Raw genomic sequence first — 27,977 nt, forward strand, 5'->3', positions numbered from 1 at the left:
GGGGACGATGTTACGAATCTTGGGGACGATGTTACGAATCTTGGGGACGATGTTACGAATCTTGGGGACGATGTTACGAATCTTGGGGGACGTTGGTACGAATCTTGGTGACGATGTACGAATCTTGGGGACGATGGTACGAATCTTGGGGAACGATGGTACGAATCTGAAGACGATGGTACGAATCCCCCCCCCCCCCCCATACACATGTATATACATACGTCCACACACGCAAATATACATACCTACACAGCTTTCCATGGTTTACCCCGGGACGCCTCACATGCCCTGATTCAATCACTGACAGCACGTCAACCCCGGTATACCACATCGCTCCAATTCACTCTATTCCTTGCCCTCCTTTCACCCTCCTGCATGTTCAGGCCCCGATCACACAAAATCTTTTTCACTCCATCTTTCCACTCCCAATTTGGTCTCCCTCTTCTCCTTGTTCCCTCCACCTCCGACACATATATCCTCTTGGTCAATCTTTCCTCACTCATCCTCTCCATGTGCCCAAACCACTTCAAAACACCCTCTTCTGCTCTCTCAACCACGCTCTTTTTATTTCCACACTCTCTCTTACCTTACCGTTACTTACTCGATCAAACCACCTCACACCACACATTGTCCTCAAACATCTCATTTCCAGCACATCCATCCTCCTGCGCACAACTCTATCCATAGCCCACGCCTCGCAACCATACAACATTGTTGGAACCACTATTCCTTCAAACATACCCATTTTTGCTTTCCGAGATAATGTTCTCGACTTCCACACATTCTTCAAGGCCCCCAGAATTTTCGCCCCCTCCCCCACCCTATGATCCACTTCCGCTTCCATGGTTCCATCCGCTGCCAGATCCACTCCCAGATATCTAAAACACTTCACTTCCTCCAGTTTTTCTCCATTCAAACTCACCTCCCAATTGACTTGACCCTCAACCCTACTGTACCTAATAACCTTGCTCTTCTTCACATTTACTCTTAACTTTCTTCTTCCACACACTATTCCAAACTCAGTCAGCAGCTTCTGCAGTTTCTCACATGAATCAGCCACCAGCGCTGTATCATCAGCGAACAACAACTGACTCACTTCCCAAGCTCTCTCATCCCCAACAGACTTCATACTTGCCCCTCTTTCCAAAACTCTTGCATTTACCTCCCTAACAACCCCATCCATAAACAAATTAAACAACCATGGAGACATCACACACCCCTGCCGCAAACCTACATTCACTGAGAACCAATCACTTTCCTCTCTTCCTACACGTACACATGCCTTACATCCTCGATAAAAACTTTTCACTGCTTCTAACAACTTGCCTCCCACACCATATATTCTTAATACCTTCCACAGAGCATCTCTATCAACTCTATCATATGCCTTCTCCAGATCCATAAATGCTACATACATATATATATATATATATATATATATATATATATATATATATATATATATATATATATATATATATATACGAATAAAGTGTATATGAACGCGCACCTTCATAGAATATATATATATATATATATATATATATATATATATATATATATATATATATATATATATATATATATATATATGCATATATATATATATATATATATATATATATATATATATATATATATATATATATATATATATATATATATATATGTATATATATATATATATATATATATATATATATATATATGTATATATATATATGTATATATATATATATATATATATATATATATATATATATATATATATATATATATATATATATATATATATATATATCCCTGGGGATAGGGGAGAAAGAATACTTCCCACGTATTCCCTGCGTGTCGTAGAAGGCGACTAAAAGGGGAGGGAGCGGGTGGCTGGAAATCCTCCCCTCTCGTTTTTTTTTTTGATTTTCCAAAAGAAGGAACAGAGAAGGGGGCCAGGTGAGAATTTTCCCTCTAAGGCCCAGTCCTCTGTTCTTAACGCTACCTCGCAAACGCGGGAAATGGCGAATAGTATGAAAAAAAAAAAATATATATATATATATATTTTTTTTTTTTTTTTTTTTTTTTTTTTTTTTTGCCGCTGTCTCCCGCGTTCGCGAGGTAGCGCAAGGAAACAGACGAAAGAAATGGCCCAACCCACTCCCATACACATGTATATACATACGTCCACACACGCAAATATACATACCTACACAGCTTTCCATGGTTTACCCCAGACGCTTCACATGCCTTGATTCAATCCACTGACAGCACGTCAACCCCGGTATACCACATCGCTCCAATTCACTCTATTCCTTGCCCTCCTTTTACCCTCCTGCATGTTCAGGCCCCGATCACACAAAATCTTTTTCACTCCATCTTTCCACCTCCAATTTGGTCTCCCTCTTCTCCTCGTTCCCTCCACCTCCGACACATATATCCTCTTGGTCAATCTTTCCTCACTCATTCTCACCAATATATATATATATATATATATATATATATATATATATATATATATATATATATATATATATACAGGTAAAACCAAAAAGGAAACGGAAATTACGAAGAATGAACACATGTATGACTACATTGTGGTTTTACCCGCATCTAATGCACACTCACTGCAGGAGTACGTTATATATATATATATATATATATATATATATATATATATATATATATATATATATATATATATATATATATATATTATACCTGGGGATAGGGGAGAAAGAATACTTCCCACGTAATCCCTGCATGTCGTAGAAGGCGACTAAAAGGGGAGGAAGCGGGGTGCTGGAAATCCTCCCCTCTCGTTATACTTTTTCCAAAAAAAAAGAACAGAATGGGGCCAAGTGAGGATTTCCCTCAAAGGCTCAATCCATTGTTCTTAACGCTACCTCGCTTACGCAGGAAATGGCGAATAGTATGAAAAAAAAAATATACATATATATTATATTTTTTTTTTATTATACTTTGTCGCTGTCTCCCGCGTTTGCGAGGTAGCGCAAGGAAACAGACGAAAGAAATGGCCCAACCCCCCCCCCCCCCCATACACATGTATATACATACGTCCACACACGCAAATATACATACCTACACAGCTTTCCATGGATTACCCCAGACGCTTCACATGCCTTGCTTCAATCCACTGACAGCACGTCAACCCCGGTATACCACATCGCTCCAATTCACTCTATTCCTTGCCCTCCTTTCACCCTCCTGCATGTTCAGGCCCCGATCACACAAAATCTTTTTCACTCCATCTTTCCACCTCCAATTTGGTCTCCCTCTTCTCCTTGTTCCCTCCACCTCCGACACATATATCCTCTTGGTCAATCTTTCCTCACTCATCCTCTCCATGTGCCCAAACCACTTCAAAACACCCTCTTCTGCTCTCTCAACCACGCTCTTTTTATTTCCACACATCTCTCTTACCCTTACGTTACTCACTCGATCAAACCACCTCACACCACACATTGTCCTCAAACATCTCATTTCCAGCACATCCATCCTCCTGCGCACAACTCTATCCATAGCCCACGCCTCGCAACCATACAACATTGTTGGAACCACTATTCCTTCAAACATACCCATTTTTGCTTTCCGAGATAATGTTCTCGACTTCCACACATTCTTCAAGGCCCCCAGGATTTTCGCCCCCTCCCCCACCCTATGATCCACTTCCGCTTCCATGGTTCCATCCGCTGCCAGATCCACTCCCAGATATCTAAAACACTTCACTTCCTCCAGTTTTTCTCCATTCAAACTCACCTCCCAATTGACTTTACCCTTAACCCTACTGTACCTAATAACCTTGCTCTTATTCACATTTACTCTTAACTTTCTTCTTCCACACACTTTTCCAAACTCAGTCACCAGCTTCTGCAGTTTCTCACATGAATCAGCCACCAGCGCTGTATCATCAGCGAACAACAACTGACTCACTTCCCAAGCTCTCTCATCCCCAACAGACTTCATACTTGCCCCTCTTGCATTTACCTCCCTAACAACCCCATCCATAAACAAATTAAACAACCATGGAGACATCACACACCCCTGCCGCAAACCCACATTCACTGAGAACCAATCACTTTCCTCTCTTCCTACACGCACACATGCCTTACATCCTCGATAAAAACTTTTCACTGCTTCTAACAACTTTCCTCCCACACCATATATTCTTAATACCTTCCACAGAGCATCTCTATCAACTCTATCATATGCCTTCTCCAGATCCATAAATGCTACATACAAATCCATTTGCTTTTCTAAGTATTTCTCACATACATTCTTCAAAGCAAACACCTGATCCACACATCCTCTACCACTTCTGAAACCACACTGCTCTTCCCCAATCTGATGCTCTGTACATGCCTTCACCCTCTCAATCAATACCCTCCCATATAATTTACCAGGAATACTCAACAAACTTATACCTCTGTAATTTGAGCACTCACTCTTATCCCCTTTGCCTTTGTACAATGGCACTATGCACGCATTCCGCCAATCCTCAGGCACCTCACCATGAGTCATATATACATTAAATAACCTTACCAACCAGTCAACAATACAGTCACCCCCTTTTTTAATAAATTCCACTGCAATACCATCCAAACCTGCTGCCTTGCAGGCTTTCATCTTCCGCAAAGCTTTCACTACCTCTTCTCTGTTTACCAAATCATCTTCCCTAACCCTCTCACTTTGCACACCACCTCGACCAAAACACCCTATATCTGCCACTCTATCATCAAACACATTCAACAAACCTTCAAAATACTCACTCCATCTCCTTCTCACATCACCACTACTTGTTATCACCTCCCCATTTGCGCCCTTCACTGAAGTTCCCATTTGCTCCCTTGTCTTACGCACTTTATTTACCTCCTTCCAGAACATCTTTTTATTCTCCCTAAAATTTAATGATACTCTCTCACCCCAACTCTCATTTGCCCTTTTTTTCACCTCTTGCACCTTTCTCTTGACCTCCTGTCTCTTTCTTTTATACATCTCCCACTCAATTGCATTTTTTCCCTGCAAAAATCGTCCAAATGCCTCTCTCTTCTCTTTCACTAATACTCTTACTTCTTCATCCCACCATTCACTACCCTTTCTATATATATATATATATATATATATATATATATATATATATATATATATATATAGGCTATGTACATTCATGTACGTATACAAGTATATGAAAATACACACTTAAAAAAGAATCTTTTAAGAATATACCCAGCAAGCTTGGTCCAAGCTATTATCTATCTAATGTAGTGTAAAAATGTTTCGAGTCGTGAGCTGCAGTATTTCTTGTATATACCCTTCACAAACAGAAGCCATTGGAATATCGTTTCTCATAAGATTAACATCAAGGTATGTATGTTTTGCCCGATACTTTGATCGATAATGATAATTATTATTATTATAAGATTAATATATTGAATGAACTAGCTGAGGGTTGTAAGTAAACAGAAAACAAATGTAAATTGTAAGGCTGTAGATATAAAGTGACGGATCTGAATTAGTTTATTACGTGTCTTCAAGGCCATTTTCATGCAAGTATTGTTGAGGTTTTCTTCGGTTTATCCTCAAGAGCAAGCCAGACATAGCTCAGGGTTTGGCTGTTCTCCCCGCGCGGCTTGGCCGGCTGGGGTCTGTTGTTGGCGGGATGGGAGAGGGAGAGGGAGGGTAGATGACGTCACGGAAGCGCCGGCTCGGTGCAGTTGCCACTTCCGCTCTTTTCTGTAGGGAAGAAAATCACTTTCTTTTTCTACTTTGTTCTCGTAAGAGATGGGTAGATTTAATGAAAAGAACACTTTACTTTTTTTTTATCAGGATTGGTGCCGATGTATTTATAGGGGAGGGATATGTAACCATACGTTACGTGATGTGAGGTGAAGATGCAAAGCCTTGGGTTTTTAAAAGTTTATGCTGACACCAAAAGGAAATCTGTTGGGAATTTTTGTCCCTTGTCATTTAAAGTCATAGTTCCTGCAAGGCTGTAGATGAATGAGCACATACAGAGTTATTACTGACCATTATATGAGGCCAGAATGTCAGGGACTTTAGGGAGATAACAATTCCGAATAGGAAACTAGAGCATTTGGAACGTCACCAATAACCCGTGGAACAAGAAAATGGATCAACATTACGGCTTTGTGGTGGGTGTCAGAGACAATTACACAACCGCTAGTGTTAGGAAGGTGGAGTTGGTGTCGAGATACGTCGTTCAGTGTGACCACAAGCACCTCGATGGAGCTCGGAAGAGACGGTAGAAGGGAAAGAACGAAGAGAAGTAGAAGGAGGGAGGGAGGATGAAGATACCTGAGCTCCCCGGGCGTACAAGGGGGTGGTGTAGTTCGAAATGTTAGGGTAACTTACATAGGTGTGGGGTGTGTGGGGGGGTTTGGTGGAAGTTAGTGATGTGGGTTTAAGGGAGGTAAATGTGTGTAAATTAGTTTAGGGTGTGGAAGTGCAGCTGTACATTTGTAGTTTGCGTGTAACCCATTGCAGGAGCATGGCTTGTGCGTAGGATGTAGTGGTGTGCGAGTTCAGCGTGTCGTGGTATGTGTGGGCGAGGTGTGGTAGTAGTGTATGTGGTAGTTTAGATGTCTTAGGTGGTGTGAGGTCTGCTTGTAGTGTGGTTAAGGTGGTATGCAATCGTGTCGCTGTGGTGTGGTAGGAGTTTAAACGGACAGTGGCTTGGTGTGGGTGTGGGTTGTAGGGATGTGGTTCGTGACGCGCAGTCGGATGGGAGTTGCGTGCACTGATGTAGGGGGGTATTGCGTGCGAGGTTGAGAGAGGGAGTGAGAGGTAGGTGGCATTACTAACGTGTTTCCCTCCAGCTTTAGTTTATGATTCGGAGTGACACCGAGAAGTTCGGTGGAGCGAACAGCCTGGAGGGGGGACTTAGCAGAGCCCTTAGTGAGACGGTCACGGGATGGGACGCTGGTTGGAAGCGAGGCTACCGTGCGTGACCACGAACCTGATGAGCTTCATGATCCAAATTGGTTTCTGAAAAATGTAAAAAAAAAAACAAAACAAAAAGAGAATAGAAAAAAGTCCAAACCAATATGAAGAATTCCTGATGTTAAGAGGTTCGTGTGGCCTGCAGGGTGGTGTGTTGTGTGTGTAGACCCGCCATGGGAGGAAGCCGACCCTCGTATAATCCTAGCGGGCAGCTGCTGGGTCTGTGAAACACAGACACCCAGGATTCCAAACCAGTTTATTACGAGACCCAAGGTTGCTTTCCCTCCTCCCCCCCTCCCCTTCTTTCTTTATTTACCTCCTTTATTTGATGGACCCCAAGTAATGAGCCTGGGTTCAGTGAACCTAAGCTGACACGGGTCGGTTCTCTCAGCGTGACGCTTGATCTGTTTCTGACCAGGAAATTAGCTGGTGCGGTAGAGGGAGCCGGCCTGAGAAAGTTGACAGACTGCTTTCTTTGATCCGTGGCTGCTCAGGTTGCCAGCGCCTAGACCGCTCCAGTTTTAGTCGCTCGTAATAACGGGCGTTGCGTAACACTGGCTATGTTCTGTTAGTTCGGGAACCATATGTTTCCCCAGATCTGTTTACACTTCCCTTTTACAAGCGTAATCCTGCTTCTGTTTTCTTACTAATTTTTTCCCAGGTTTTTTTTTCTAGGGGGTGATTATTTTTTATGATAATTCCGGTGTGTTAACTTGACAGGTTTGTGAGGCAAGTCTCACTACCCGTTCTCTAGATGCTCAGCTTACTGTAAACACTACCAGAACCTATTATAAATGAGTCGGTTAGGATCCCTTAATTGGCGTTCAAGGAAACTATCTTTTATGACTTACGTTGTAACTTTTATGAAAAAACCTGATCGATCTAGTCATGTCCTGGACACAGACTTACCAGTCACGGTGATTTACATGTGAACATTATATATTCTTTATATATATATATATATATATATATATATATATATATATATATATATATATATATATATATATATATATATATATATATATTTCTTTTCTTTCAAACTATTGGCCATTTCCCGCGTTAGCGAGGTAGCGTTAAGACCAGAGGACTGGGCCTTAGAGGGAATATCCTCACCTGGCCCCCTTATCTATTCCTTCTTTTGGAAAAAAAAAAACGAGAGGGGAGGATTTCCAGCCCCCCGCTCCCTCCCCTTTTAATCGCCTTCTACGACACGCAGGGCATACGTGGGAAGTATTCTTTCGTGTTTCCTTGCGCTACCTCGCTAACGCGGGAGACAGCGACTAAGTATAATATATATATATATATATATATATATATATATATATATATATATATATATATATATATATATATATATTGCATAGTTATACTTGAATTATTTTCTCTCGTTCCTCCATAATATGTCTCAAAGGACCGTGTTCAGGACGCGTATCTTAGACAAACTGTATGAGTTATGATACACAAACCACACGGCTAAACATGGTGGGTCGGCGAGAAGGATCAGACCATACGACCAGAGGCTTTGCCCATGAGAATGATGGACCAGGTCATTGGTTGTATCCAAATGTCAAGAATTTCGCTCAGGGGCTAATGGGTCAGCGAGTCCACAACTAACCAGTCATCAGATAACATGTGTAGGTCACAGCTAGGGTACCTGGGGGTCACACCTTCCCTCATGATAACTGATATGACAAGGTTATGCCGCTTTTACGATGCAGATAACACTGTGAAATGTTAGTAACAGTGTTAGGTTACCTTACACCCATACACACGCTCGCGCACGCTAGACGAAGCCATACCGCAGCTCTCCACCACACACAACCGTAGAATGAGGGGGTAAACCAAGAATTCCCATAGGATTTTTACACCCTTGTGTTTCAGCCCTCGGTGCTGCTCTGCTCGAACGCATTCACGACGGTATCGGCCTCCGCCAGGGGTCACATCCCTGGGAACCAACCTGGCGTAGGAATACACAGCATCATATGTTGAGGGGGGAGGATGGGGGGTGGAGAGAACGGCGACATGGGGGGCGGGGGGGACATCTGGCGGTGGCATCCCCAGGCGACACTCGTTACTTCTTGCTCATTTGTCCGTGCGGGCAAGGCGAGCGAGCAAGCACGCAGGCAGAGCTCCGTCTCAAGGGAGGGAGCGGGAGAGGGTGGAAGGGTGTGGTGAAAAAGTATAAAAACAGCCTTACACTCAGAGCCCATAGAGTTCCTTTTGGAGTAACCCCGAGCCGTGAGACCTACCCCTCCAAGTTCACAGCGAAAATAGACCGTATCGAAGGTATTCCCTATGGGATAATTTCCCCGTGTTCCGCGATATTGTCTCCCATCATCATCATCAAAGAAGGGGCTTTAGTGTGAGGTGTTCGTGAGGCATATCTTCCTGTGGACCGCGACATTATTTCATTTATATATATATATCATCATCCAGTGGAGAGAGAGAGAGAGAGAGAGAGAGAGAGAGAGAGAGAGAGAGAGAGAGAGAGAGAGAGAGAGAGAGAGAGAGAGAGTCTGAGGGGGGAAGTTGTATCGGTAAGACATTTGGACGTATGGTAGAGGGAGGAGGACCTTCGGTGTCTGGTATAGGTGGTGGTGGTGGAGTGAGGGTCGCGTCTCGTCTCGCCTCCTTACACAACAGTGCGGTGGTGTGACCAAGATAGTGTACAGGGGGACTGAGGGAGTTCCCTCATGGTAGGGAGGGGCCAAAGGGAGTCGTGACTGTGAAGTGGAATGTAAGGTAGTATTCAGGAATAGGAAGATGGCGGAGGCTTAGCGAGAGATGAGGTTCTGCAGAAGGAGGGAAAGGAGAGAGTGGAGAGAGAGAGAGAGAGAGAGAGAGAGAGAGAGAGAGAGAGAGAGAGAGAGAGAGAGAGAGAGAGAGAGAATTGTCCCACTTTTATAGCTGTTCAAAGTTTTGCCGGGAGTGAGGTGAGCTCCTTCACTAAGTGGGACGGGCATACTTCACATATCACTAGCAGATGTCCTTCATCTCGTCTCAGCAGATGCTGACCCTCGTAAATGCTGACAGACTTCGTTCAGCGGAGTCATTGTCACTCAATACCTCATATCGTTGCGTCTGACGTATGAAGGGCAATCAAATGCAATGACCTGTGGTTATGGACGACTAATAAATCCAGTAACGAAGGAGCATTATCTTTCTCTCATTCCAATGGTTCTTCCAAGCTCTTCCTCTACTCTCTCTCTCTCTCTCTCTCTCTCTCTCTCTCTCTCCAGTACTCAAGAGCAAAAAGCCATTATTTTTTTTGTGTGCCACAAGAAAATAGGCCGTTTGAGGCTTCCTTTTTGGTATAAATGTGAATTGTAATACTCCGTGTGAGCTCACTGCCATCATCATTATAGTTATTATTTTCTCCACGTATATAAACGGGCCCCTTCCGAAAATTTGTCCCTTGTAAAAATTCCTTTAAGAGATGCCATGCTCGCTTCCTCTCTCTCTTGTCTAGTACGAGGAAACACGACCGTAATGGGAACAACAAGAGATTTACACTCACTCCCGTATTATACAACGTTGAGAGACGGTGTACAACATGAGTGTAGAACTCCCTCTCTTTGTAAACAACATACACATGGTAACACACACACACATACATATGATCGGCAAACGCACTCTTACACAACTCCAGTGTTTACACCAGAATTTAAAAATAGGAGCGTTAGTTTTGAGAGAACGTAAATAAAAACTTAAAAGTGGACATTGTAATTAATGTCGTCGATGTCACTTTTCAAACCGTTTTCTTTCTCGATGTTCTTTTTTTTTTTTCCCCTCTCTCGCAAACTCTCTTCGTGCTGTTGTACACAAACAGACCTTCGATGACGCCAGCCAGACGCGGGTCTTATTGTATGACGTAACGGAACCGGTGTGATGTGTTACCGGATTCCGTGGCATGCCATGTTTACCCGAAATACACTTTTTTTCCCCAGAGCATAGAACGAATCGGCGAGACCTGGAAAAAAAAGGTAACCTGGTTACACCACTGGTCTAGTAATGACAAAGAAACCCCATTACTTGTAACTGACAACTAAGGAGTCCTGAACACGCATACTTGCTGTTACTTGTCCCATAACACTACATTAAGTGTAAGGAGCTCTCTCGCATGTATACTTATATGTCCATTAGCCTCTGTCTCCCCCCCCACCCCACACACACACGTACATCAACCATCAGGATACACACACACACACACACTGACTGTAAGGAACACACCCCACATGTACACCCCCCAAAAAAAAAATAATTATGGTAGACATTACGACTCATTGGATGAAGTATTATAATATATACGATTTAGGGTCTTGCCTCACACTGGTAGCTCTACTCTCCACATATTTCCAAACAGTTATAATGTATCTGATTTATTTTTTATATCAAGAATAATTAATGTACAGAGCAGTTACCATAATAATTAATAAGTGCGTTGTCGCATCCACGCTTACCAAGCCTACCTAGACCACGGGAGTCGTAGCGTTCATTTTGATTCATTTGCTTTGTGCACATCAGTGGCGACCGATTGGCACATTGGTCCAAGTGGTGACATTTGGGTGTTGATCCTGACGATTATTGATGGTCACAACACCCGGGATATGTGCTGTCGTCCCCTGTGGTCACGCTGTTGATGGTCGTAATGGTTGTGTTTGGTGGTCGTACTAGTGGGTTCTGTGGTCGTAATAATGATTGGCGTGGTGGTGGTCGTATGGGTTACTGGTACTGGTTGTGGTTGATGATCATTGTGGTTGTTGGGCGAAGTGGTTTGGTAATGATGGTCGTAATGGTTACTACTACTAGTAGTAGTGGTGATGGGTCTTGGCTGTCGTAATAGCTATTAAGAACTGATTTGTCATTTTGTGGTCCTCTGTTTACAGTGGCATATTCTCACTCTGTCTCCGTTATTTAACAGACTACAAACAGACTACAGAGTCTCTCTCTAGAGCTAACAGCTGTCAGAGATGTTACTAAACAGACGACAAAGGCTGTCTAGAATGAACTGCCATCAGAGATTGTAACAGGAGAGAGAGAGAGAGAGAGAGAGAGAGAGAGAGAGAGAGAGAGAGAGAGAGAGAGAGAGAGAGAGAGAGAGAGAGAGAGAGAGGCATAATGCTACTGTACTAATGATGATGACGAAGGGTGGTGGTCGTTGTCCAACACCTCCTGTTGCGTAACCTCGAGCTTGAGGTCCTGTGGTCGACTCCTGATGTTATCTCCGGATGTTGTCTTGGTGTTTACTGAGATAAACAGCTGGACGCACTTCTCGTGTGTGTGTGTGTGTGTGTGTGTGTGGAAACACTTGGTACATACTTACAAGGTTAAGAGACGGAGCAACGCCGAGTGTAAAAACTCTCTCTCTCTCTTCCCTAAAACACACACACACAACTCTCGTAAACATATTTTTTCTTCTTAAGGAACCAATTATTGATTTCTATATATTCCTCACTCAGTTTCATACTTCACCACCCTTTGAGCACGACAGTTCACTACTTGGATAGGATAGCCCGGCCTTTAACCTAATTTTGAAAGGTAATTTTTTGTATATATATATTCTTAAAAAACCGTCGTACATAGGAACGCACAGTTATGTAAGGTATTAATATAGTGTTAATTGGTACGAAGTCTTAGGGTACGTGTGTGTTGTCCTCTTTCAAGATATCTGACATCATGATGTATATATATCTAGAAATTTCCTTTAATTTTCTCCGGGGAGATGTTCAGTAATGTGAAATAGAAGAAATGGTATAATAATCGTAGCTTAAGATAAATAACTGCCTTAATGGTTCTCTTTATGTTTTAAACGGGTTCTGTGTGTGTGTGTGTGTGTGTGTGTGTTGTGAGCGAGGCTGTGGTGTTGTGTAGTGGTTGACGCAATCGGTAGTTAAACTGCTGGTCATTACATGGTGTTGTGAGTGAGGTGTGTGACAGCGAAAGAATTACCAGCTTTATATATATATATATATATATATATATATATATATATATATATATATATATATATATATATTTATATATATATATATATATATATATATATATATATATATATATATATATATATATATATATATATATATATATATATAGAAGCGGAAGTGGATCATAGGGTGGGGGAGGGGGCGAAATTTTTGGGAGCCTTGAAAAATGTGTGGAAGTCGAGAACATTATCTCGGAAAGCAAAAATGGGTATGTTTGAGGGAATAGTGGTTCCAACAATGTTGTATGGTTGCGAGGCGTGGGCTATGGATAGAGATGTGCGCAGGAGGATGGATGTGCTGGAAATGAGATGTTTGAGGACAATGTGTGGTGTGAGGTGGTTTGATCGAGTAAGTAACGTAAGGGTAAGAGAGATGTGTGGAAATAAAAAGAGCGTGGTTGAGAGAGCAGAAGAGGGTGTTTTGAAATGGTTTGGGCACATGGAGAGAATGAGTGAGGAGAGATTGACCAAGAGGATATATGTGTCGGAGGTGGAGGGAACGAGGAGAAGAGGGAGACCAAATTGGAGGTGGAAAGATGGAGTGAAAAAGATTTTGTGTGATCGGGGCCTGAACATGCAGGAGGGTGAAAGGAGGGCAAGAAATAGAGTGAATTGGAGTCATGTGGTATACAGGGGTTGACGTGCTGTCAGTGGATTGAAGCAAGGCATGTGAAGCGTCTGGGGTAAACCATGGAAAGCTGTGTAGGTATGTATATTTGCGTGTGTGGACGTGTGTATGTACATGTGTATGGGGGGGGGGGGGGGTGGGCCATTTCTTTCGTCTGTTTCCTTGCGCTACCTCGCAAACGCGGGAGACAGCGACAAAGTATAAAAAAAGAAAAAAAAAAAAATATATATATATATATATATATTTATATATATATATATATATATATATATATATATATATATATATATATATATATATATATATATATATATATATATATATATATTAATCACATGAGCATGAATCTATCAAAATTCTTTTTAGGTTGATGACATATTTACCCATGACCTGACTTCCAAGGGTTCAAAGTAGCGGCTCGAAGGAGAGAGAAAAAAATAATGGAATAAGAGATTATAAGTTATAATTGTATATATCGGGGAAAGTACGTAATCTCATTATCGAACCGAAAGTGTCACGATTTAAGATAAAACTCTTATGCACAGATACTTTTTTTTTTATACAGGGATTCTACTTGTATATATTCCTGTAAATTACAGCATTTAGGACCCCATGGAAATTTCCTATTGCCCCATTTGGCCCCCTTGTTTCTTGTGATGAATGGGAATACATGTGGAAGGAAAAAAGCATGTGGACTATCCGCGTAGCGAAGAGAATGGTAAAGGAATTATTTTTATTAGGTTTAGGTAAAAACCAGACTCTTATACTTACAGGGTTAAGGTTATGTAACATTCTTAAAACGCTAAAAGATGTAAGGTAATCAATTTACCACTTGATTTCTGATAATGAGAAATATGTATCATTGTTGAATGTAATTGTTGGAGACTAAGTAGTTAATCATGAAGTCTTCGTAGTTGAAAGAGCGAAGCTGAAAAGAACATAATTGCTATACGTAATTAAGATAAATGTAAAAAAAAAAAATGGTTAAGTATACGAAACTACTTATGTTAAATAAAGATACAGAGGTGGAGAAGAGGGTTAGAAAATCTTAAAAATACCTAGCAGTAAAGAGTTTTTTCTCTTTCTCTTTTAACATTTGTCGCAAGTGAAGTGAGATGACACACAGCCATACCTGGAGCCGGCTGTGTCAAGATGACACACAGCCATACCTGGAGCCGGGTGTGTCAAGATGACACACTTACAGCCATACCTTAAGCCGGGTGTGTCAAGATGACACACTTACAGCCATACCTGGAGCCGGGTGTGTCAATATGACACACTTACAGCCATATCTGGAGCCGGGTGTGTCAAGATGACACACAGCCATACCTGGAGCCGGGTGTGTCAAGATGACACAATTACAGCCATACCTGGAGCCGGGTGTGTCAAGATGACACACTTACAGCCATCCCTGGAGCCGGGTGTGTCAAGATGACACACTTACAGCCATACCTGGAGCCGGGTGTGTCAAGGGCTGAAAGTGAAGAGTTTAGTTTAAGACGAGTGGCAAGGTCAGGTGTTGGGGTGATATATGATCTCCCAGTCCACCTTGCTGGGTTGGTTGAGGCAGCCGCGTATGCCATCAAGAACCCTTCTCCCTCCTCCAGCAACTTTTTGGACCTTTGAATAACTTGCATTTGTATCCTTATTTTATGAGACATTTAAACTGAGCCAGAGTTCTCAGTGTTTACGTGAAATCTGTGCCTTTGGGGGGATGCATTTCACCATCTTGATTTTATTTGTGTACTGACTATAGCGTAGTCACTGATATTGAGGATTAAGGACTAGTGACTGGTAATCCTTTTTTAACTTTGTCAAGTGAACAGAGGAATGAAGATTAGGAGTGAAGGATTGGTGATTGGTACCTACGTAAACGATTAGGAGGAAACAATATATACTTGGATTAGGTGTGAAAGCAAGGAAGACGACTCCGTCCCATTGTTCATGGGAATGCCATTAATATTACTTCCACTCACCAAACCTTGAATTCACGTCTTGCAGTCGACCAAAGCTGAAGCACATGGCTTGTTTACATCTCTAGCTCTCTTTTCTTATTCCTCTACATAAGTTTTGATACGAAATAATCCGATTTAAACAATATATATATATATATATATATATATATATATATATATATATATATATATATATATATATATATATATATATATATATATACCTCGCAAACGCGGGAGACAGCGACAAAGTATAAAAAAAAAAATATATATACATTATATATATATTTATAAGTCTGTGTATCTTGCTGGATTTCGAATGCTTGAGGTTGAGGTTATACAAGTGGAAGAGTCATCTTAGGCAAGGTTGTATCGTCGTCATTTGCTTTAAATGGTTTCATCCTGTCCCTGCTGCTGAGTGTAGCGCAGCCTAGACGTTGCAAGAAGCCTTGGATCAGGGATCATGTGGTTATAGATCAGGACTTAGGTGAAAGGTGTCCTGAATATATATATATATATATATATATATATATATATATATATATATATATATTCTATTTACTGGAAGTGTATGAATCCTTGTTTTATCCGATATTTTGTTTATAGGTACCTTTTTCTTTATTTATAATTCCCTCATTTCCAGAAATAATAATAATTGATATCACTAATAATGAAATAATAATAATAATAATAATAATAATGATAATACTTGATAACGAAAACCAAACTTATACTACGATTCATGTGTTTGTTTATCTGTCATGGCTGACTAGTTGAATGGTGTGTTCACGTGTGTTCTACCTGTTGACTGGTTTTGATGTCGTGTATGTATTATACATCATGAGCATGACGTTGCCACCTCAATGGGTCAGGTCAGAAGCCAGGACATTGCATTAACGGTGTTAATTAAAGGATCGTACCTCCAAGGTGCATAAGTTAATGAAATTTATTCGCCACTGGGGACATGCTAGTCAAACCTCAAGGCCAGTGGTTCTGCTGTATGTCGAGTCCGTCAGGTGACGTAGTGGACTCTGATTTAGCTCACTTGCTATTCATAGTGTCCCACGTCAGTACAGTGACAGATGTAGAGAAATATGTATTTGCAAGTGAATAAAACTCAGTTTAAATGATCATGTCTGTTGATGACCATAATTAACACATCCTACAGTTTAAATGACCATGTCTGTTGATGACCATAATTAACACATCCTACAGTTTAAATGACCATGTCTGTTGATGACCATATAACACTGCCGTAATCACCATCCTTCCCCCCAACCACGACCGCCATACCAACTCCCTACCTTCTCCCAGATCTCTATGTAAGCCTGATTAAAACTTGTTTGCCTCTCCACAGGTGATCGACTTCGGGTCCTCGTGTCTGGAGAACCAGCGAGTGTACACTTATATCCAGAGCCGCTTCTACCGTGCTCCAGAGGTCATCCTGGGGGCCAAGTATGGCATGGCCATCGACATCTGGTCCCTGGGTTGCATCCTGGCCGAACTCCTCACTGGATATCCCCTCCTTCCGGGCGAGGTTGGTGTAGTTGATTCTACTGATGTTTTGGCTGTATGATAAGAAAAAAGGGAATTGTATCTAGATATAGGTGTAAATGGACATGCATGCACACATGCACATAGAGACAAATGTAGAACCCCCTCTCCCTATACTGTACAAACAGGTAATTCAGAATGCATTACACACACCCATTATTTCAGTAGGATTTTTAACTTATGATACAATTATAGGTATGAAATTCATATTAACAGAGAATGCTGAATAGCTACAAAGACACTTAAAGTCTTTAACTGTGCAACCAAGAACAGCATACTTTTCACTGGAGATAAGTTTCACCTCCTTTGGTATGGGGAAATCAAAAGCAATAACAGACGGACACAAACACTCGTAAACTCATAATAATAATGCTTAATGACCAGACCATCAGCGAACACAACAAAACAGTGGTTGCTTTCTGTAGAAGGATATTAGACTGGATCCTGTGGACTTCCAAGATGGGAAAAAAACAATAATATTATTGAAATGTGAAATTCATTCACTGCATTGCATTCTAACATCACCTTACAAAATTATTAAATTTATGGTATTACAAAGTATTCAGAGATCTTTCACAACCCATGTTAATGTGGTAAAGCAACTAAATTACAGAGAAGGCTGATATCTCTAAGCATAGCTGAGAGAACTATATCATCATTGTACCTGGAAAATCCTAGAAGGTATGGTTCCCAACTTACAATTGGAAAAAACATCCTTCTGGCATGACAGACAAGGAAGATTTTTAAGACTTTACCTCTGAAATCCAAAAATGCGATATGCACAAAAATAGAGAACGCCTTAAACATCTGGGGCCCAAGACTCTTCAACACTTTGCTTACTATCATTAGAAACACCTTGGGATACACAGTAGAGAAGTATAAAAGTGCAATGGACAAGTACCCACAAAGTGTATCAGACCAGCCAGGCTCCAAGGGCTATGTGGGTGTGTGAGCTGCAGCTTCCAACAGCTTGATGAACCAATAACCCAGTTCAGCAGCCTGGGCTCAGCCCAGGCTCTAGGGGTAGATGATCCTCAAAGACTTAACCAGTTATTCAAATATACCTAACAATACAATAAGCTGTTAAAGTAATAGATTGCAAGCTTACTGTATGCAACCACTTCTTACTTAAATGGAATGAAAACAACTTAACTGGTTGGGAGCCAAGAAGACATTTCTGAGAGGCCTTTTTGGTCTCGGAGAAAATAGCAAGTGAAGTCTCTTAAAGAGAAGTCCTGATTAGCATCTGAACTGCCCTCCAGCACATGGAAAAGACCCTCAAATTGTCATTTGCATCAGATGTTCAACCAAAGGTTGAGACAAAGCACCACCAGCTCAGTCTTGATTTACATATACGTGACAAATAACATATTTGTTTGAAGTACGTACATTGTACTTGAAATTGTTTGCAGATGTTAAATGTATTAGAGGCAAGGAGTGTTTAGGAGTGCAGAAGGTTGCAACGTTTTGATAAAGTGCAAGACTATACAAACAAATATTCGTTGATCAACCAAAATACTTAGTGACAAGAAAGGAAAATCAGAATAGATTGGACTTTGATTATAGTTAATAACAGCTGACATCTATCAGCCTGCTAGAATTCTGGACCTAGGAGTAGAACTGACCTCCTAGAGAAAAACAATGTAGTCTGTATTTGAACTGCCCTCCAGCACACACAAAAAAAAAATCAAAAAGTCATGTGCATCAGATGTTCAACTCAAGGATTAGAGAATGCACACCAGTTTGATCTCATTGCTTAAAGAAACACACTTATTTATTTCTTTTTTTTAGTTGTAGGCTGCAGTCACTGACAAAAGTCCACAACAAGGCCGAGCCTTAAGTTAAATATAGAAAGGATTATAAAAGGGAAAAAGAAAAGATAAGGGAAAACAAAATGATTTTTGGCAGGTGAAAAAACTGTCTTTTAAAGTGTGCCAGGTTGTAATTATTGGGAAAGACATGTGAGGGTAGAGAGTTCCAAAGCTTCTAGGTGTAGGAAAATAAACATTTATCAAAACAGCCCATCCATGAGTTGCCAATGACCACACAGCAATCATGATGTACTAACTTCCTGAGTTTTTTGTGGTCTAATTACTGATGGTGGCACACAAGCAGCCAGCTCTTGAGAGCAAAAACCAAAGTAATACCTGTAGAAGAGGGAAAGTGAACCAACATTGCAGCTTTGGGCAAGCAGGTCAAGTTTTGAAGTCAGCTGGGAGAGTTTATGAATCAGACTGATTTTGACCCTTTCAAGTAAGGATGCAGAACTAGAATGATCCCAGATGTGAGAACAGTACTCCATACAATCCTTTGTATAAATGGAGCAACTTTTCAGAAGAAAAGAAATTTACAAAAAGGGTTTAATTAAAAGTACAGGGATTGGTGCTTACAGTAAGTGATGTAAGCTATGGACAGAAACTTTCAGCTGCCCTGCACTAAAAGAAGAGTTTAGGTGGGCTGTGCTAAGTGCCTTTAAGTTCCTTAGGCTTCAAGTTGATGTTAAAGTTGACCGATTCTCAGAAGTGAATGGGCATGTAGCTGGTAGAAGTCACAACTTCAGGTGGGGCAAGTGAAAAGTCAGAAAAGTTGCAACACACACACACAAAGAAATATAATGACCCAGAACAAAAAATTCAGTAATGATAATGAAGGAACAATCATGAAATGGTAAAGTATGGACTTGTTAGAGGTGGTAAAGTGCTAATAATGGCAGTAAAATATGTACTCTTTCGGGGTAGTGAAATACTAATAGTAGGAGATTTCAATTATAAAGAGACAGACGGGGGAATTCGGATTTTCATGGTAACATAGTCATAGAGAAACAGGCTTTAAGAGTGTGGAAGAAAAATTTCCGTTACTGTACAGCATATGAGTGAATTCACCAGGATGAGAGGAACTGATACATCATGATTACTATATCTTCATGCTTATTGAATAATCAAGGGTATTAAGAATATCATGTATGATACACCAATAGGTAAAGGTGATCAAGTAATGCTTAGATTTGATACTGTGGTTAAAGAGGTTGAGGAAAGAAAAGAAACATGATTTAAAGAGGAAATATAATCATGGAAACTACACAGAACGTAACAATTTCCATGGTGACATGTACCGGGAAATGGAGTTCAGTTGCTAGGAACCAGGGCTCTGTGGTGACAAGTTCTGTGAATATTACAGTGAAGGAGTAGGAATGTGGCTACTTCTAGCCTTATATACAAAGGATAAATTGAGAAACGGAGGAATGAGTCAACAAAAAAAATGTCAAAAAACAAAGGAGCTTCAAGATGTGCTGTGGTGAAGGTTCAGGTGGCACTGCAGCCAGCCAGCTTTGTAAGATATGAGAACAAGGAATATGTATGAGTACAGCAGAATAGAAAAGGAGGAACGAAGAAACTTTGAAAAGAATATTGATGACATGTTAAGAGAGCATCCAAAGCATTACCATAAAATCATCATGAGTAGCTTGTCAGATAAAGATCAGCTACTCAAGCTGAGGGATTTAGGGAAAGAGTTGAAGAGGTTGTAAGGATATGTGAAAAACTGAATGACAGGTTCAGAAATGTTTTCACATTGAAAGACATTAAAGCCCCAACACTAATGAGATGGAATTGGGAGGTGGTCTTGGAAAGCACTGAGATGTCAGGAAAGACATAAAGAAATGCCTTTGTGTTTCTGTTAATGTCTTATATAGATACTTCAAGTTTCATGGTTCTGTTCAAAATTTCACATCATGCGTGCAGAATCACTTGATAGACCATTGCTCAAGATATTGCTGGAGAAAGTGTGGAAGAGGGCAAATATTATACATATTAGGAAGAAAGAAGACCAGGAAGAGTAACTGAAATACAAACCAATTTTCCTGACGAATGTAGTCTGTAAGGTCTTGGTAAAGATAAACTGAAAGCAGGAGAGAAATTACTTAAGTGAGATGCAATATGATTCTACAGAAGGGTCATTTCTGTGAGAGAGTGAGACCTATTTTGAACAAAAGAGGAGGCTAAGTGTATTGTTTGTGTCTGGTCTGTAAGAAAGCGTTTGATACTGTACTGAGGGGAAAATGAAGGAATACTTTATGGAGGGGGAAGATGAAGGAGGAGCTGCAAGACCAGGCATGAATAAGGGTAACTCCTTCAATAAATGAAAGACTATCTTAGTGGAACAAAGGATGGTTGTTAGAAGGGCTTTCTTGAAATGGGTAGAGATCACTGGTGGTCTGCTATAGGGTTCTGTTATGGGATTTACGGTAAGGAAAACTGACAGATGGTATAAATGCAGATGATGTACAAATCATGAGTGGAAACAGTAATTGAGGAAGAATTCATGTTTGCAAGGTACCAAGACAGGCTCCAAAGTTGGTCTTATACATGGTTGATGAAATTTGTACAGTAATGATGATGGAACACAGTGAAAGAAGACCTTCATATGAATATTATCTATCAGGAAACATGCTGCAAAAAATAGTGTGAGAAGGACTTGGGAGTTATCATCTCTAACCTGTTGCCATTGCCAATGTCCCATGTTGAGAGAAAAGTAAAGAGGACATACTCTTTGCTGACACCTATTAGACGAGCATTCAGATATATGGATAAGGAAATGTCCAGCAAGCTGTTCACACCCTACATTAGGCTAAGACTGATATGTTGGTCACATTTAGTCATCATTGCTAAAGAAGCACAAATAACTAATAGAGAAGGTCCCAGAGAAGGGTAACAAAGATGGTACCGAAATCAAGAAAGCTAAATTACAGGGAAAGGCTAGATGTCTTAAATTTGCTCACCATGGAAGAGAGAGGAGTGAGAGGTGAAATGATCATAACATTAAAGTTTCTAAGTCTGCTTGATGGAGGTAGTGAATAATTTTTTGAAAAATGCAGGAAGTGAGCAACAGCCTTAAAGTTTTTAAATCAGCTTGATAATGGAGATAGTGAATAGTTTTTTAATGATGCAGGGACTGAAGAACCAAAGGACTAACATGAAATTAGAGAAAAACCTTGTTAAAAAGTGTAAGGAAGCTCTTTCATAGTATAATTGAAGTGGATGAATGGAATAAACTGAATGAAGCAATAGCAAATGCAGACAGCATACAGAAGTTCAAAAAGATGTTGATATTGTATTGGGCACTAAGAGTGTAAAACTCCCTCCAAGAACAGGACAAATTTTTTGCTAAACATGCAATTAAATGCACTTGTATGAAAATACATAAATACAAAAGATTTGATATTTGTGTGTATGTGTCTCTGCATATGCTTGACTATCTGCTTGGATGTGTGTATGAGTGCATATTTATGGACATGCATTCATAGATACTGTTTATATACTTGAGTATTTGCCTTTGTTTGTCAGTTTGTGTTTGATGGCCTGTGTTTATATGTGTACATGTTGAGTATCTCCTTATGTATTTTAGTCTCTCTTTCTTTTCAAACTTTTATATGCTGTAAACCACCCTCTTGTACAGTGAAGAATACTTCCATCCATATTTTCTATCATTTTTCAAGATAAATTTTTCTCAATTTTAGCCTAAAAACTTTTTCTCTTGAAATTGTAATACAACATAATGAAAATCTTCTAAACTTGAAAAAATCACTGAAAATATCATAATCCTTCACCAAGCTGATAGACACCCAATAAATATAAACCGAATAATTATAGAACCTTTTAAGAGTAACAGTTATTTATTTACTCACCTTAATGTCCCCCAATGTATATTTCAACTCCAAATTTAAACTCTGCATGGACATTACTTCTTATAATGAGGTTTCAAGCAAATATATATATATATCCCTCACAAAAATAGCAAATATTGCAAGTAATGAGGGATTTCTTTTTTGCCTGAAAACCCTTTTTGTTTTAAAACTGAAATATGACAATAAAACTCTGGATTTGAATTCAGTATGAAAAGTGGTCCTTGTACAGAGGTTTTTATGCAAATCTGTCACCCTCATAAAATTACCAAAAATTGCAGGGAATTCTTTAGCCTAAAAATCTTTTTGTTTTAAAACTGAAATATGACGAAATGCTTCTGTATTAGACATATTCATAGAAAATACCTCGTAATGCTTCCCAAAGCTGACAGATACCCATTGAATATGAACCAAATAATTTAAAAAATCTTGTAAAAGAGTAACAATTTATAACTTATCTACAGGTCTTAATATTTCCCATCATATATTTCAGATTTTGAATTCTGAGGTTTTCAAGGAAATCAATCACCCTGACAAAAATACCAATTTTTTTAGCCTAAAAACCTTTTTGTTTTAAAATTGAAGTATGACATAATGAAACAGATCTATACTTGAAACACTCATAGAAAATATCTCGTAACACTTCCCCAAGTTGACAGGTACCTAATAATACGAACCAAATAATAGAAAATCTTCCAAATGAGTAAAAATCAATAACTTATTTACAGGCCTTCATGTCTCCTATCATATATTTCAACCCCAAATTTGAATTCAATATGAACAATTGTCCTTATTCTGAGGTTTTCAAGGAAATCTATTACCTTCACAAAAATACCAGAAATTTTAGTTGATAAATAGTTCAGGGAATTTTTTAACCTAAAAACCTTTGTGTTTTAAAACTGAAATATGACATAATGAAATGCTCTATACTTGGAATATTCATAGAAAATATCTCATAATGCTTCCCCAGGATGACACCCAATAAGCACAAACCAAATAATAGAAAAATCTTGTAAAAGAGTAACAATTAATAACTATTTTACAGGCCTTAGTATTTCCCATCATATTTTCCTACCCCAAATATGAATTCAGTATGAAACACAGACCTTGTGCTGAGGTTTTCAAGAAAGTCTGTTTTCTTTTCTTTCTTTCAAACTATTTGCCATTTCCCGCGTTAGCAAGGTAGCGTTAAGAACAGAGGACTGGGCCTCTGAGGGAATATCCTCACCTGGCCCCCTTCTCTGTTCCTTCTTTTGGAAAATTTGAAAAAAAAAAAAAAATGAGAGGGGAGGATTTCCAGCCCCCCCGCTCCCTCCCCTTAGGGTTGCCTTCTACGACACGCAGGGAATATGTGGGAAGTATTCTTTCTCCCCTATCCCTATATATATATTGGTGCTAAAAGACTGTATGTAATTAAGGTTACTCAACAAGTGGAAGGTCACCTTTGACAAAGTCTGTTATCCTCACAAAAATACCAAACATTGCAGGGAATTTTTCACCCTAAAAACCTTTTTGTTTTAAAATTGAAATGCAACATAATTAAATGCTTCTCTACTTGAATTTTCAAAGAAAATATCTCGTAATGCTTCCCCAGGCTCACAGATACTCATTAAATACGTCTCAAATAATTGCACAATCTTGTAAAAGGGTAAGATTTAATAACTTACATACAGGCTTTAATATCTCCTCACATATAATTCAACCCCAAATTCGAATTTAATATGAATCTATCACTCTTGCAGAAATACCAAAAATTGCGGGTATTAGTTCAGGGAAACCTTTTAGCCTAGAAAACTTTTTGTTTTAAAATTCAAATATGACAATTAAACGGTTCTATAATTGAAAATTATTTATTTATTTATTTATTTTACTTTGAAAAAGCAAAATTATAAAAAAAAAAAATTATTTTACTTTGTCACTGTCTCCCGCATCAGCGAGGTAGCACAAGGAAACAGACGAAAGAATGGCCCAACTCACCCACATACACATGTATATACATACATGTCCACACACGCAAAAATACATACCTATACATCTCAACGTATACATACATATACACACACAGACATATACATATATACACATGTACATGTACATGTGAATAAGAGCAAGGTAATTAGGTACAGTAGGGTTGAGGGTCAAGTCAGTTGGGAGGTAAGTTTGAATGGAGAAAAACTGGAGGAAGTAAAGTGTTGTAGATATCTGGGAGTGGATCTGGCAGCGGATGGAACCATGGAAGCGGAAGTGGATCATAGGGTGGGGGAGGGGGCGAAAATCCTGGGAGCCTTGAAGAATGTGTGGAAGTCGAGAACATTATCTCGGAAAGCAAAAATGGGTATGTTTGAAGGAATAGTGGTTCCAACAATGTTGTATGGTTGCGAGGCGTGGGCTATGGATAGAGTTGTGCGCAGGAGGATGGATGTGCTGGAAATGAGATGTTTGAGGACAATGTGTGGTGTGAGGTGGTTTGATCGAGTAAGTAACGTAAGGGTAAGAGAGATGTATGGAAATAAAAAGAGCGTGGTTGAGAGAGCAGAAGAGGGTGTTTTGAAATGGTTTGGGCACATGGAGAGAATGAGTGAGGAGGTGGAGGGAACGAGAAGTGGGAGACCAAATTGGAGGTGGAAAGATGGAGTGAAAAAGATTTTGTGTGATCGGGGCCTGAACATGCAGGAGGGTGAAAGGAGGGCAAGGAATAGAGTGAATTGGATTGATGTGGTATACCGGGGTTGACGTGCTGTCAGTGGATTGAATCAGGGCATGTAAAGCGTCTGGGGTAAACCATGGAAAGCTGTGTAGGTATGTATATTTGCGTGTGTGGACGTATGTATATACATGTGTATGGGGGTGGGCTGGGCCATTTCTTTCGTCTGTTTCCTTGCGCTACCTTGCAAACGCGGGAGACAGCAACAAAGCAAAAAAAAAAAAAAAATAATTCATACTGTCTGCCCCTATTCATTCCCATCGCCACCCCGCCACACATGAAATAACAATCCCCTCCCCCCGTATGTGCGCGAAGTAGTGCTAGGATAAGACAACAAAGGCCACATTCGTTCACACTCAGTCTCTAGCTGTCATGTATAATGCACCGAAACCACAGCTCCCTTTCCATATCCAGGCCCCACAGAACTTTCCATGGTTTACCCTAGACACTTCACATGCCCTGGTTGAATCCACTGACAGGACGTCGACCCCGGTATACCACATCGATCCAATTTACTCTATTCCTTGCACGCCTTTCACTCTCCTGCATGTTCAGAACCCTGATCACTCAAAATCTTTTTCACTCCATCTTTCCACCTCCAATTTGGTCTCCCACTTCTCCTCGTTCCCTCCACCTCTGACACATATATCCTCTTTGTCAATCTTTCCTCACTCATTCTCTGCATGTGACCAAACCATTTCAAAACACCCTCTCCTGCTCTCTCAACCACTCGTTTTATTACACAAATCTCTCTTACCCTTTCATTACTTACTCGATCATACCACCTCACACCACATATTGTCCTCAAACATCTCATTTCCAGCACATCCACCCTCCTCCGCACAATTCTATCTATAGCCCATGCCTCGCAACCATATATCATTGTTGGAACCACTATTCCTTCAAACATACCCATTTTTGCTTTCCAAGGTAACGTTCTCGACTTACACACATTCTTCAACACTCCCAGAACTTTCGCCCATCCCCCACCCTATGATTCACTTCCGCTTCCATGTTTCCATCTGCTGCTGAATCCACTCCCAGATATCTAAAACACTTCACTTCCTCCAGTTTTTCTCCTTTCAGACTTACCTCCCAGTTGACTTGCCCCTCAACCCTACTGTACCTAATAACCTTGCTCTTATTCACATTTACTCTCAGCTTTCTTCTTTCACACACTTTACCAAACTCAGTCACCAGCTTCTGCAGTTTCTCACACGAATCAGCCACCAGCGCTGTATCATCAGCGAACAACAACCGACTCACTTCCAAGCTCTCTCATCCATAACAGACTGCATGCTTGCCCCTCTTTCCAAAACTCTTGCATTCACCTCCCTAACAACCCCATCCATAAACAAATTAAACAACCATGGAGACATCACGCAACTCTGCTGCAAACAACATTCACTGAGAACCAATCACTTTCCCCTCTTCCTACACGTATTCATGCTTTACATACTCAGTAAAAACTTTTCACTGGTTCTAACAACTTGCCTCCCACACCATATTTTCTTAATACCTTCCAGAGAGCATCTCTATCAACTCTATCATATGCCTTCTCCAGATTCATAAATGCTACATACAAATCCACCCTAAAGGTTTTTAGGGTGAAAAATTCCCTGCACATTTTGGTATTTTTGTGAGGGTAATGGATTTCCCTGAAAACCTCAGAATAAGGCCTGTTTCATACTGAATTTGAATCTGGGATAGAATTTTTTTTTTTTTTTTTTTTTTTTTTTTTTTTTTCCGCTGTCTCCCGCGTATGCGAGGTAGCGCAAGGAAACAGACGAAAGAAATGGCCCAACCCACCCCCATACACATGTATATACATACGTCCACACACGCAAAATATACATACCTACACAGCTTTCCATGGTTTACCCCAGACGCTTCACATGCCCCGATTCAATCCACTGACAGCACGTCAACCCCGGTATACCACATCGCTCCAATTCCCTCTATTCCTTGCCCTCCTTTCACCCTCCTGCATGTTCAGGCCCCGATCACACAAAATCTTTTTCACTCCATCTTTCCACCTCCAATTTGGTCTCCCTCTTCTCCTCGTTCCCTCCACCTCCGACACATATATCCTCTTGGTCAATCTTTCCTCACTCATTCTTTCCATGTGCCCAAACCATTTCAAAACACCCTCTTCTGCTCTCTCAACCACGCTCTTTTTATTTCCACACATCTCTCTTACCCTTATGTTACTTACTCGATCAAACCACCTCACACCACACATTGTCCTCAAACATCTCATTTCCAGCACATCCATCCTCCTGCGCACAACTCTATCCATAGCCCACGCCTCGCAACCATACAACATTGTTGGAACCACTATTCCTTCAAACATACCCATTTTTGCTTTCCGAGATAATGTTCTCGACTTCCACACATTCTTCAAGGCTCCCAGAATTTTTGCCCCCTCCCCCACCCTATGATCCACTTCCACTTCCATGGTTCCATCCGCTGCCAGATCCACTCCCAGATATCTA

General features: G+C 40.3%; 1 protein-coding gene across 1 annotated transcript in view; it reads left to right on the forward strand.

The window, feature by feature from the left end:
* The window catches only part of LOC139758313 (dual specificity tyrosine-phosphorylation-regulated kinase 2-like), a 446,525-nt gene that overhangs the window by 407,196 nt on the left and 11,352 nt on the right, over positions 1-27,977 (forward strand). The window contains exon 2 of the mRNA XM_071679544.1: positions 16,902-17,081. Within this exon, the coding sequence (XP_071535645.1) occupies positions 16,902-17,081 (180 nt within the window). The remainder of the gene's footprint in view (positions 1-16,901; positions 17,082-27,977) is intronic.

Source organism: Panulirus ornatus, chromosome 2, assembly GCF_036320965.1.
Source record: "Panulirus ornatus isolate Po-2019 chromosome 2, ASM3632096v1, whole genome shotgun sequence".
NCBI classification, from domain to species: domain Eukaryota; kingdom Metazoa; phylum Arthropoda; class Malacostraca; order Decapoda; family Palinuridae; genus Panulirus; species Panulirus ornatus.